This window comes from Eublepharis macularius, chromosome 9 (genome assembly GCF_028583425.1).
Source record: "Eublepharis macularius isolate TG4126 chromosome 9, MPM_Emac_v1.0, whole genome shotgun sequence".
NCBI classification, from domain to species: domain Eukaryota; kingdom Metazoa; phylum Chordata; class Lepidosauria; order Squamata; family Eublepharidae; genus Eublepharis; species Eublepharis macularius.
In genome coordinates, this window is record NC_072798.1 from 26,670,103 (window position 1) to 26,682,196 (window position 12,094).

The following is a 12,094-nucleotide window of genomic DNA, read 5'->3' on the forward strand; positions in this document are numbered from 1 at the left end:
CGGAACAGCCATTTGCAAGAAGAGAGAGAGACCACAAATCCTTTCATTTGGGAAACTGTAATTCATTCTACTGTGAAATAAAGCCTTAGATTTTACAAGTCAGATTTAGCTGCTTTTCAGAAAATCTCTCAGCAGAGGAAGTGGACAATGTGAGATTCAGGGGCACACGAAGAAAGAAGATGGGGAAAATCTCATTTCACCAGCAAGGATCGTCTTTAAAATACGTCCTCAATAGTAGGGTTTCCATTAGCTGCCACCAGGGGGCACCTGAAACACACACTGTCCTAAATCTTCCAAGTGGGCTTCAGACATGCAAAATAAACACAGCTAGCTGACTAGCCAACAGCTGGATGCCTTTGCGAACACACATTTCCTTTAAACAGATTACTGGCCCATTTAAGCCAATCCATCTGCTTTGACAAGCAGCAGTTCTCCAAGGCCTCAAGGCTTTTCCAAGTCCAGCTATGCAAGAGAGGCCCTTTAACTGGGGGATACCAGGGTTGAACTTCGGGCCTTATACAAACACACAAAGTCTGCAGGTCCATCACTGCAGTTCATTAAATGGGCTGGCAAAGCTTACTTTTTCTCTAGGCTGTCCATATATTCCTTCTTTTTTCTTCTGCTCTCCTGGGCAGAGATCTAGGAGAGAAAGGAAATACCATTTATAAAAAAATACATAGCACAAAAAAATTATTAGTAGGGGAAGAGTCCAAAGCCACAGACTTTTTTTTAAAAAGGGAACGGTAACCAGTTATGGGATTCTCTTCACCCGCTTTAGTTGAACAGCCCCCTCTATATGTTAGATTTTGTTCTAGAGTCACACTAGCGTGACCAAAGAAAAAAGGCTATATGCACGTGTAAAGGTGGGGCTATTTAGATAAGAGCCAAATTGATTCTCACACAGCACAATCCCAAACTGTGGGTTTCACTCTCCTAGGTATGCTGAAGTCAATGGGCTTAGAAAAGTGTAATTCTGTTTACGATTTTGCTAAAAGGTTGGTATCATTAGTCTTGAATAGACCTGTGGTATCTCGTACACTGTACGAGCACAGAGGAAACTGTGGGACTGCATCCAGTTTGCTCTGCATGTTCAACCCATGAGCCATATGCAGTAAGCCATTTGCGCAGAATCTCGGCTGTGTGACTGGGAAAGCTACAAAAATCAAGATTGGAATTATGTGTTGAAATACCTAGAAGTTGGAAGGGACCTCTAGGCTCATCTAGTCCAACCCCTGCACAATGCAGGAAATTCACAACTAGCTCCCCCACCCACCCACCCACCCACACACACACACACACAGTGCCTCCTGCTCCATGCCCAGAAGATGGCAAAAACCTCCAGGATCCCTGGCCAAACTGGCCTGGAGAAAATTGCTTTCTGACCCTAAAGTGGTGATCGGCATTACCCAAAGCGTGCAAGAAAGGGCCACGAGAACGAAGCACTGATGTAACCATTCCTGCCCTTCCTCTCATGATCAGCCTAGGTTCACAGAATCAGCACTGCTGTCAGACGGCCATCTAGATTCTGCATAAAAACCTCCAAAGAAGGTATACAACGTATACAAGCAGGCTACACTGTTGCAAACATGCCACTGAACATGACGATATCGGAGGTGGGGGGGAGGGAGAGCCAGCAGGCACAATCCTGCTCCCTTCTATGCATATATAGCAAATGAAACATTGAACATCTACATAGGGTCACAGTGAGCAGATTAAGCCCCATGCACCCAGATGGTGCACCTGAGCCATCCCTTTACTTCCTTTCTGATAAGTGAACAACTCCCATTCACTCCTACGAGGACAAGAATTTGGGGTTACCCACCTCCAGACGGGGTGTAGAGCTCTGCTGGACTTTTAACTGATCTCCAGACTACAGAGATCAATTCCCCTAGACGAAATGGCAACTTTGGAGGGTGGGCTCTAGAGCTTTGCATCACACCCCTGCCGAGCTTCTTCCCCCAAATTCCACCCCTGCCCCAAATTCCAGCAGTTTCCTGAGCAACAAAGATAGCACTTCAGAACACATATGGAGAGAGGACAAAACTTGCCCTTCACCTCCAATACGGGATGGTCCCAGCCCTCGTAGGAAGGGCTCCTGCTACAGCATGCCGAAGACGGCACAGCGCACAGATACAAACCGCAGTGCCTGGACTTCTTGCGCTGCAATACAGAAACCCTCCCTACAGCATTCCCTCCTCCTATCACAACAAGGGATATTTTGCTAGTTCCAGAGTGCAGCGGAACCTGTAGGTCTATGAGAAAAGAGATACAGGAATGGTACAAAGGATTCTTAAAACATGCAAGCCAGCTTCATCTGTCTGGTTTGTATGCCCAATGGTCCCACTGCTGAAAAAAGCCTTCAGCCCTAGGGACCAAAGAAGTAGTAGAAAGGCAGACCACCAAGACAGGATATGAGAAATGGAGGCACAGTGAGAGAAACACTGCAGCATGTTTTGATTCCGGCACAGAACTGAGAAACTATGACCGTCGGTTGTCCCAAATGTGAGTTGTCCACTGCCTGAACCCCTTTCCAGCAGCTTCTTGGTTTCTTAGGGTTTCCCTGCCCAGCGATAAGAGCTTCTGAGCTAGAAGTGCACTGACAAAAATGAATCGGGCACCACACATGAGCTTCCTCAGAAGGGGCCACCCAGAGCTCTCTTGGTCGGCCACGGTGACGATGCATGGCAGATGCTTGACCTCCACTCTGACCCAAGAAGAAGTCCTGCTTCTTTTTAACCATGACATTATTGGCTGTAGATGTTTGAAGGTGCAAACTGACGGGGAATCTGAGAGGGCAAACGCTGTCCTGTCCCGAGTGCCAATTGGTGTAGCCCCAAAAGCTCAGTCCTTCAGAGCAGTTACTACTATTATCATACCAGTCACTATTTGACCAGTCATTTTATCATATCAGTCACTAATGCACACTGCTATGATGTAACATACAAGACCCTCTTGGTTCATAACCTGTACCTTGTTCTTGATTTTCCTACGGATCTTCTTAAGTGCTTTCTCTTCGGCTTTTGTGAGAGGCAGTTTTGTGGGGATAGGGTACCCTTCTGCTATCAGTGTCCTTTTCTCCTCCTCTGTCAAGATCAGAGGGCCCGTGCCCTGCAGTTTCTGTAAGCGCCATGAAGAAAAGGGAGGGGTGGGGGGAAAGGATACAGTTAACCAGAGGCTTCTACCACAATTGCAAATATTGGGTCAAGCAAAATGCTGGTATTTGCTTCAATGTATATGCAGACAACTCTGAAGAACACAGAAAAGACTTATTCTCCAAAAGTATTATAAATATGACTTCCATAAATATGACTTCCATTATAAATATGACTATTAAACACCTTAAACCATGAATTTAAAGACACACAGCTACAATAAGAACAAGAGTCCAGTAGCATCTCTAAGACTGGCAAAATTTGTCGTAGGGTATTGTTAGTCTTATAGGTGCTACTGGACTCTTGCTCTTTTCTGCTGCTACAGCCAGACGACCATGGCTATCCATTTTGACCTACAACTACAATAGCACCAACAGAGAGTGGAAACTCTCTTCCAGTTTTCTTAACTGTCCCTGCTCTGCTAGCCCCTTCCTACCATCTCTGGAGCCCCACAATGACACCCCCAGCCCACCCCCCAAAAGGAGCCTGACTCTGGGTTTGCTGTTACCCTTTTTAGCTATATTATATGTTGCTCTGATTTTTTTAAGCAATGCTCTCTTTTTATATTCTGCAATATGCTGCTGTTCTGTTATTCTTGCCGAATTGTATTTATACCTAGATCTTTTCAAACACTGTTACTCCTTTGTGTGGTTTAGTGTATATGATACAGTTTTCCATGTTTTGTAAACTGCTTTATACATTTCCAATAGAAAGGAAGGTACAAACTCTCTAAAGCAAATTGTCTGCAGCAATCCAGGAGCTCCTAATACTTTGTGGGCATGTGCACTTCTGGTAACACTTGTTTCTGTTAAAGCAGTGCCCACAATGACACCCTGGCACCCTCCTGGTTATCCCCCAAAGCAAAAAGCTTTCCCCTTCCTCATGGAGCAGAACTCTTCAGAACACCTTTGGGCAGGGCTTTTTTTCTGGGAAAAGAGGTGGTGGAACTCAGTGGGTTGCCCTCAGAGAAAATGGTCACATGGCTGGTGGCCCCGCCCCCTCGATCCCCAGACAGAGGGGAGTTTAGATTGCCCTCCGTGCTGTGGCGTGGAGGGCAATCTAAACTCACCTCTGTCTGGAGATCAGGGGGGTGGGGCCACCAGCCATGTGACCATTTTCAAGAGGTTCCAGAACTCCGTTCCACCGCATTCCAGCTGAAAAAAAGCCCTGCCTTTGGGTTTTCAGGGAACACCTTTGGAAATATCTGAACCCATCATAGGAGGATACTTTGCTTAGGACCTCCCCATTTTTTGTAATTGCCAACCACAGCAGCCATTGTGTGGTGGCGCCCACTATCCTGTATCAACATTCCACACGTAGCCACGGGTTCAACAAGGTTGCCCCCCTCCCCGTATTACTGCTCCAGATTTAATCTTCTGAAAATGCAATTACCAGGTAATGCAATAGTCAGAGGGCCAAACTAGAACCTAAGACATCTGGAATCAAGCCCCCCAAATTCAGTGAAGCACAGCAAGTGGCCTTGGGCCAGTCTCAAGCTAGCCTACTTCAAAGGTTTGTTGTGAGGGTAACACAGAGAAAAAACAATGTATGCCACCCTGAGCTCTAGGAAGGAAGAGCAGGAGAAAAATGTAGTAGACATTCACGGAAGTTTGTGAATTTTAACAATGGCTTCCTACAGGAAATCTCCGATCATATCGTCTGAAGTTCAAAACATATGAAAACATGCTTTTTTTTAAAAAAAAAGAGAGAGACCTACATGCGGCGCTGTTAAAAGAGGAGAATTTGTGAGCGCTGAGGCCACACGTGGTGTCACTTTAACATTGGCTTGTAACTGTGTGGGACTTGATGGCGGAAGGGACCTTGTTGGGCTCTGACCACCTTCTGAATCACTGCCGTGGCTGCTGGGAGGAGTTGGAGGCATGTGAAGAGTATCCACCACTGAAAGAGAGGGGGAAGAGGGATCAAAAGTGGCCTTAAGACATTGGGGAGGAAGTAAACACAGTATTTAATCAATGGAGGCAGATGCGTTTCCCAAACTCACAATGTAAATAACGACTCTGCGGGGGAACATACCTATGCGAATCCGCACACGTCAGAGAAGTAATGATAGCCAAGGTACACTTTCCGCACAAAAAGTTAAAGTGGTTTAAACATCATTGCTTCTCCAACACACACAGACACAAGAACCTTGGGAACGACAGCTTATGAAGAAAGTAATTCAATTCATTTTTTTTTAAATGCCAGGACCATAAAAAACAGACTTTGATGGAAATGCCAATGATGTCTCCGTCAACTTCAAAATTATCATAACTGGGAATAGACAGGTTTAATTACACCATCAAGACCTCATTTATGCTTGTACAAAAAGACAATTTAGACTAAATAGGAAAACGGAAGATACACAAATTAGCACGTCAATGGTTATCTTCTTAAGGAAGAGCTGCTCGTGATGAGCAGAACACGACAAATTCATTATCCAAACCCTGTCACTCATTTGCTATTTTTTTAGCCATCAGCGTCTTGGAAACATGATAATATTTTCATCCACTTGGCTATTGTAGCTGTTGATAGATCAAAGTATTTTGTATACGGAAACTCCAGGATTTTTGAAAATATTTTCCTTTGCAAGGGTGCATCCTTCCTTCAGTTCCCTCTAACTAAAGGTCAAAACTTCAGGCACAGGTTAAGACGGTAAGTTTCTAATGCCATTTCTCAATTGTACAACATACAAATGGTTACAAAGGGAGGCAAAAACTCACATCCATCCAACTAATTTATTTATCAATATAAAGTTTATATTATATATAACAAGTTATGCAGGCTTCCCTTTAGGCAAAGATTCTTGTGTACCAGGAGGTTAAGTACAACACAAAACACTGATTGTATTTGTATCCCTCCCTATTCCACGGACTCACGGCAATTTACAGTCATTTACCTGTTCCCACCCCAACCTGAATAAGCACTGAATATGAACACCTTGAGAAAAAAGGAGTGTATCTCCCAAACTCTTCCTGTTCACTAAACATTTTGTCACTGCTGTTTCTCCTTTTTATCCCATTATAGGGGTTCGTCATAAATCAGCTATAGGGAAAATGACAAACCTTCCTTGGAAGAAAGGTTCAGAAATTGATCCACTTCATGGGGCTCCAGTTTGATCTCCGGAAGGACTTTGGGACTCAGTGGTTTAGCCTAAAAGGCAAAAGTTGGCAGAGAAAATCGAACGTCAGCATCAGGACAGAATCCATCTTCCTCCTTCCTGCTTTACAAACATGTTGACCTCAACAAGCAAGAAGACTGCCATGGAAACATCTGTTTCTCTCAGTGAACAGAAATGTGTAGACAGAATCCGATAAGCCTTTCGGTTACAATCCATCAATTTCAAATACTCATCGATCGGGAATTCAGACCAAAATGGCAAAAGGCATCTTTTGAACAGAACATCCATTCCATCTAACGTGAGATGTGCAACTCTCTGGCAGCTAGCTATCAGGCTGCAGGACAGAAGTACAGCAATAGATACCTCTAAACAGCGACTGGCACCAACAGTCATGTATCTAGTGATGTTCAGCTGACTAACCTGGAAGGCTCCAACTGGAAGACTAGACTAAAGTCAATGTCAACAGGGGACATTTCACTGGCTGTATAATGCCTTTAATTAGTGGAAGGCTTTTAATCTCTCTCTCTCTCTCTCTCTCTCTCTCTCTCTCTCTCTCTCTCTCTCTCTCTCTCTCAAACACAGAGTCTTCCTTCCTTCTCCCCCATTTACACACTTTTAAAGTGCATAGGACATTGTGGAGGAAACCACCACTGCAGAGGGGCAAATCTAAGCACCTTTTTTCAGATTAAGAGAGCACTGCTGCAGCACAAACTTCATGTGTTTGAGCATCATGCCGACAAATGCATCAGAAAGACTGGACTGGCTTTGGTTTCCTACTGCATGGGGTCTGAAATCTGTAATGCAACTCAGGACTCCCAATGCTGCCCGCTTGATAACATCCTCTCTGGTGGCAAGTCTGGAGAGTGACACCCTTTGGGTCATTCGCCCTCGTGACAGTTGCCCAAGGAGATCACCGTACCATGCCATCATCCTGCAGTGGAGACTCCTCTCCGTCAAGGGCCATGGCACTTGTCGTGACAGTAAGGCTGACGGAGGGAGCAAGTCCAGGGGCTTCCCCCACAGAAGGTTCCGTCTTTACGGTGGCTGAAGCCAGCTCCGGACCCAGGCACCAGTCTTCATTTTCCAGTTCTGCTGGAATAAAAAGTGCAGACATTAAGAATCAGGGCCAGAACAGGCAGATTTCACAAAAACAGAGGGGGGTGGGGGAGGAAGAGAAAGAAAATCAAAACAAGAGTAAATCCCAGCCAAGGATAGGAAACATGGGGAGAAAAATCGTTGGACTCATTAAGCAAAGCCATCACCCTCCCAGGCGCTCTCTTCTTTCAGAAACCTGGTGCATCAAGCTGCCCTCTAAACACAGCACAGGGGTGAAGACCGAGTAGCTGAGGGGTGGGGAGAGGGGGGGGGGAAAGGTAATTAACGAAAGCGGCCAACAAAAAAAGCTGCAGCAAACAAGACTTTTAAAAGGCATTAGATAAAGCAGTCGGGGGGGGGGGGGGGGCTGCGCCACTGCATGTACCAACTAACGCTTGCATCTTTGGCATCTATGTCACTGGCTCTCCGCTCTGCTACCAAAGCTTGAACGAAAATCCTTTAAAAAGCACGATTTCTTCTCCGTTCTGTCAAAATTAGTCTTCCTCTTGGAGCTGAATTCATGAATTCATTGGCATAATGCAATTCTGCAAGTCTTTTTAACAGGATGACTAAATGCAAAGGAAGAGGGGGCTCTGCACGGGATCGCCAGCTCCAAATTGGAAAATTCGTGGAGATCTGAGGGTGAAGCCTTGGGGAAGACAAGGATTGAGGAGGGGAAGGATCTCAGCGGAGTGTAAGGCCACAGAGCCCACTCTCCAAAGCCACCATGTTTTCCAGGGGAACCGATCTCTGTAGCCAAGAGATCAATTGTAATTCTGGGAGGTGTTCAGGCCCTACCTGGAGGTTGGCAACCCTACTCCCGTACTGTGAACACATTAGCAAGGAATTCTGGTCTGTCCATGAACAGGGTGTCCTGCCCTCTTCTAAACAAAGGTTATTTTAAAGTATTTGAATCCCACACTCCTGAACAAGACACAGTTTCAGGCAGGTTGCCGTGTTGGTCTGCAGTCAGGGAGCAAGGTTCGGGTCCAGTAGCCAGTTTGGTGTAGTGGCTAAGAGGAGCAGGGCTCTAACCTGAAGAACTGGTTTTCATTCTTCACTCCTCCACTTAAAGCCAGCTAGGTGACCTTGGGTCAGTCACAGCTCTCTCAGAGCTCTCTCAGCCCCACCCACCTTACAGGGTGATTGTTGTGAGGATAATAATAATGCACTTTGTAAACTTGCTCTGGGTGTGGCATTAGGTTGTTGTTGCTGCTGTTGTTATAGACCAACTAGATTTCCAGGGTATGGCCTTCGAGACTCAAAGCTCCCTTCATCAGATACAAGGAGTGGAGAAAGAAGCTCCTTGTATCTGATGAAAGGAGCTTTGACTCTTAAAAGCTCATAACCATGGAAATCCAGTTGGTGTTCAACACACAGGAGCCCTTCCCGATTTAAATAGTGCAACTATTCAGTTTTGGGAAACCCTGCTAAACCCCAGCTCAGCGCAAGAACACGCACTTGGCATGCAATCTGCCTCAGGATAAGTCCTCCGCATTTCTGTGTACAGGTTTCTCAGGTGTTGGGAAAGACCTTTCTCTGCTTGAAGCTCTGGAGGGCCACTGACAGTCAGTAGACAAAGTGGAGCTTCATAGACCTCTGGTCTGTCTTAATACAAGGCTGTTTATATGGCACAGGAATGGGGAAATGCAAGGAATGATGGTGACATCACAACTCAGGATCTATGATCTCATAGGTTACGGGGAGGGGCTGGTGCTAGACACAGAATTGCCACTTTCCACCAGAACTACATATTGATGTACCATGTAGTTTTGCCCTTACAGAGAGAGCAAAAGCGCACTGGGCAGTTTTTTATGATCATAAATAAGGATCTATTGCTTATATTTTTAGCATTTATTTGCATGCCTTTAGTTTTAAAAGGACATAACCCACCTGGACCTCTCAGATCACCACGGAATAAGAATTTTTAAAAGCTTTAAAAAGATCAGTTCAGGAACAGCCATGGTGGATCAGATTAACAGTGCAATCCTATGCAGAGTTTGTCCAGTCTAAGCCCAATGAAAACAATGGCCTTAGACTGCAGTAACTCTGCACTGGATTGCAGTGTAAATATCCATCTATTCCAGCCTCCTATTTCTAACCAAGGCCGTAGATGCAACCAGGGCTCATTTCAAGGGGGAACGCACAGGAACACAGTTCTGGCAGTTCCCCAAAGAGGTCACATGTCAGGTGGCCCCGCCCACATGACTCTCGGCCATTTGGGGCCTTTGGGGCCAAAATGGCCTGGATCGGGCCTCTGACGGGTGATGGATCACTCTCCCCTTCATCAGCAGCCCGATCTTGACCATTTTGGGCCCCTTTTCAGCCCCTTTTTGCCATTTTGGGCCCAATTTCGGTCCTGAATGGCCAGGATTGGGTCCAAAACAGCCAGAATAGGTGATGTCAGGGGGTGGGGCATGTGCAAATCAGTTATGCTAATGACACACTTCCGGTGAATACAAGAGGCATATGCCTGCTTGTGGGAAGGGCGAGTTAGAAATGTAATAAATAATAATAATAATGATAATGAGTTATGCTAATGAGTTCCTCCAGCTCTTTTTCTATGAAACGACCCCTGGATGCAACCATGCTCCTTCCACACTTCCACCAACTGATACGCAGAGATACAGCACCTCTAAACATGGAAGTTCCATTTAGCGATGATGGCTAACAGTCACGGAAAGCTCGTCCATGAATTTTTCAAAACACATCACTCAGGCACTGTATCGAGACACTGTGTTTGTCACTATCTTTGCTAGCAACTTCTTTCCACCAGAAACATGATTCCCAAAAGTGATGAACGGCTTCACTCATCTTGACTAGAGGGGATATTTATATCAGTCGAATTAATTTCCTAGGAGTTCCAGCCACAAAGGCGGAGAGAAGACTCCCAATCAAGCGCAAGATGCCTTGCAGGCCCCTGCTCCCGTGGCCTGGAAATGAGCAGCGTGGAGGGAAGAGGGAAAATAACATGGCTCTGATGCTAGTAATTACTTTGTGGTGTAATCTTAACCTCCCCTGCTGGTAAGGGAAGATGTAATTTGAATAAAAGACAAGCCAAGCCAAAAAAGATTATGAACAAAAATAAATATGTATATATCCTGTAATCAGATGCTTCAAAACAGTAATCCAGGCTCTGCCAAGAAGGGCAACCTATTTTTTTTAATCACAGAGGGTTTTTTAATAGCATCTATGTTTAAGAGATTCTTGGCCCTTTCGAAAATATAAAAACCAACACATTTTGAGGAAAATGCAGTCTCACCATATGGCAAAGTGTGTCAGAGACTGCTGGAACCTCTTCTCCTCCTCCCCTGTAATATCCCTCCCCTGTGCCATGCTCACACACACTAATACTGGGGCTAGCGCACAAGTTACAGCTTGAAGTAGAATTGTTGCCTGAACACATGAAGCTGCCTTACACTAAACCAGACCATTGGCCCATTAAGGCCCAACACTGTCTACTCTGTCACCAGCATTCCAGTGTCTCCAGTGAAGGTCTTTCCTATCACCTACCAGCTGTTCCTTTTAGATGGAGATGCTGGGAATTGAACTTGGGACCTTCAGCATGCCAAGCAGACGCTCTGCCATTGAGCCACAGCCTCCCCCCAACCATGTATGAATACATGGTGCTCAAATAAGAAGGCAAAGTATCAGACGGGGTATGGAGTCCAAATAGCAGGCCATCCAAACTGACTGACTGGAATATCAGCAGTTCTTTAGATTCTCAAGCAGAGGCAACTCTATCATGAGGTCAGGTTATTCAGAGCACCATTCAATCACAGCGTTGCAGAAGCACCTAGTTCAGAAGATGGATTTAGTCTGAACTCATCATGCTCAGCACAGCATTTAGAACCAAGGACAATTGCCCCTTAAAGTCCTTTATAGTTCTGATGGTAAGCAACACTGGTGTGCTATCTTCTCTCCCTGAAACATGGGACGCAGCAATAGCAATAACTGAGGCAGCAGGGAAATATAGTTTTTATAGTGTGGATTATCAGGGGTTCTGGAAACCGAAGGGAGCTCTGACTCTTTAAAGCTCATACCATGGAAATCTAGTTTGTCTTTAAGGTGCTACTGGACCTGAATCTTACATTTCCCAAGACACCTCGTACCTGGGGATAAGCATACATAGCCTATGGGACAAAAGTCACAAGGAAATCCTCCTTATCAGCAAACCTTATTGGAATGAACAGGGGAAATGAGAAGTTGGTGGATTGATACCCCATATTAATAATGAGGCAAGAATGAATAATTTCCATTCATTTCTCGCTATCAGCAAGTTACATAAGCACATTTTCCAGTCTCTTTTGTATGTACAACAAAAAAGTGGGGAGGTGAGGGAGGGGGGTAAATAAGTGTCGTGAGATGTGCTCCTCCTTCAGTGATCTCTCTGTTTGTACACGTACAAATCTGTTAGCCATGGCACACAGTGTCCCACCTTGCCCTTTTTTGCTAAGCATTTCTAGGGTCTTTCTATGAATGAGCAATTCTCTGTCCTTGGGAACAGTTTCCCTCCTGAAGCACACAGGCCCTGCCTTTCTGCAACATGCCCCTCACCACCAAACAGGCCAAACCAGACACAAGCGCCTTTTCACTGCTCTGGTTAATGCTCGCTTCCAGAGTCACCGCCCCTCCATCCCACCAGGTGAGAGGCGGCATTCATCCATAAATAGTTCCTTCAGAAGCAGAAGCCTCGGGATTGAGGGGTTTTCACTCCCACCCTTCCCTC

At 45.5% G+C, this 12,094-nt stretch overlaps 1 protein-coding gene across 2 annotated transcripts in view; it reads right to left on the reverse strand.

The window, feature by feature from the left end:
• The window catches only part of CREB3L2 (cAMP responsive element binding protein 3 like 2), a 92,504-nt gene that overhangs the window by 22,083 nt on the left and 58,327 nt on the right, over nucleotides 1-12,094 (reverse strand). Inside the window, exons 3-7 of one of the 2 annotated variants that reach the window (XM_054988423.1) lie at nucleotides 7,190-7,359; nucleotides 6,215-6,302; nucleotides 4,870-5,051; nucleotides 2,971-3,117; nucleotides 581-639 (exon numbers count right to left, since the gene is read on the reverse strand). In XM_054988423.1, coding sequence (XP_054844398.1) covers nucleotides 581-639; nucleotides 2,971-3,117; nucleotides 4,870-5,051; nucleotides 6,215-6,302; nucleotides 7,190-7,359 — 646 coding nt within the window. Of the gene's footprint in view, nucleotides 1-580; nucleotides 640-2,970; nucleotides 3,118-4,869; nucleotides 5,052-6,214; nucleotides 6,303-7,189; nucleotides 7,363-12,094 lie in introns of both variants that reach the window. The other variant, XM_054988422.1, reaches the window with a different exon arrangement.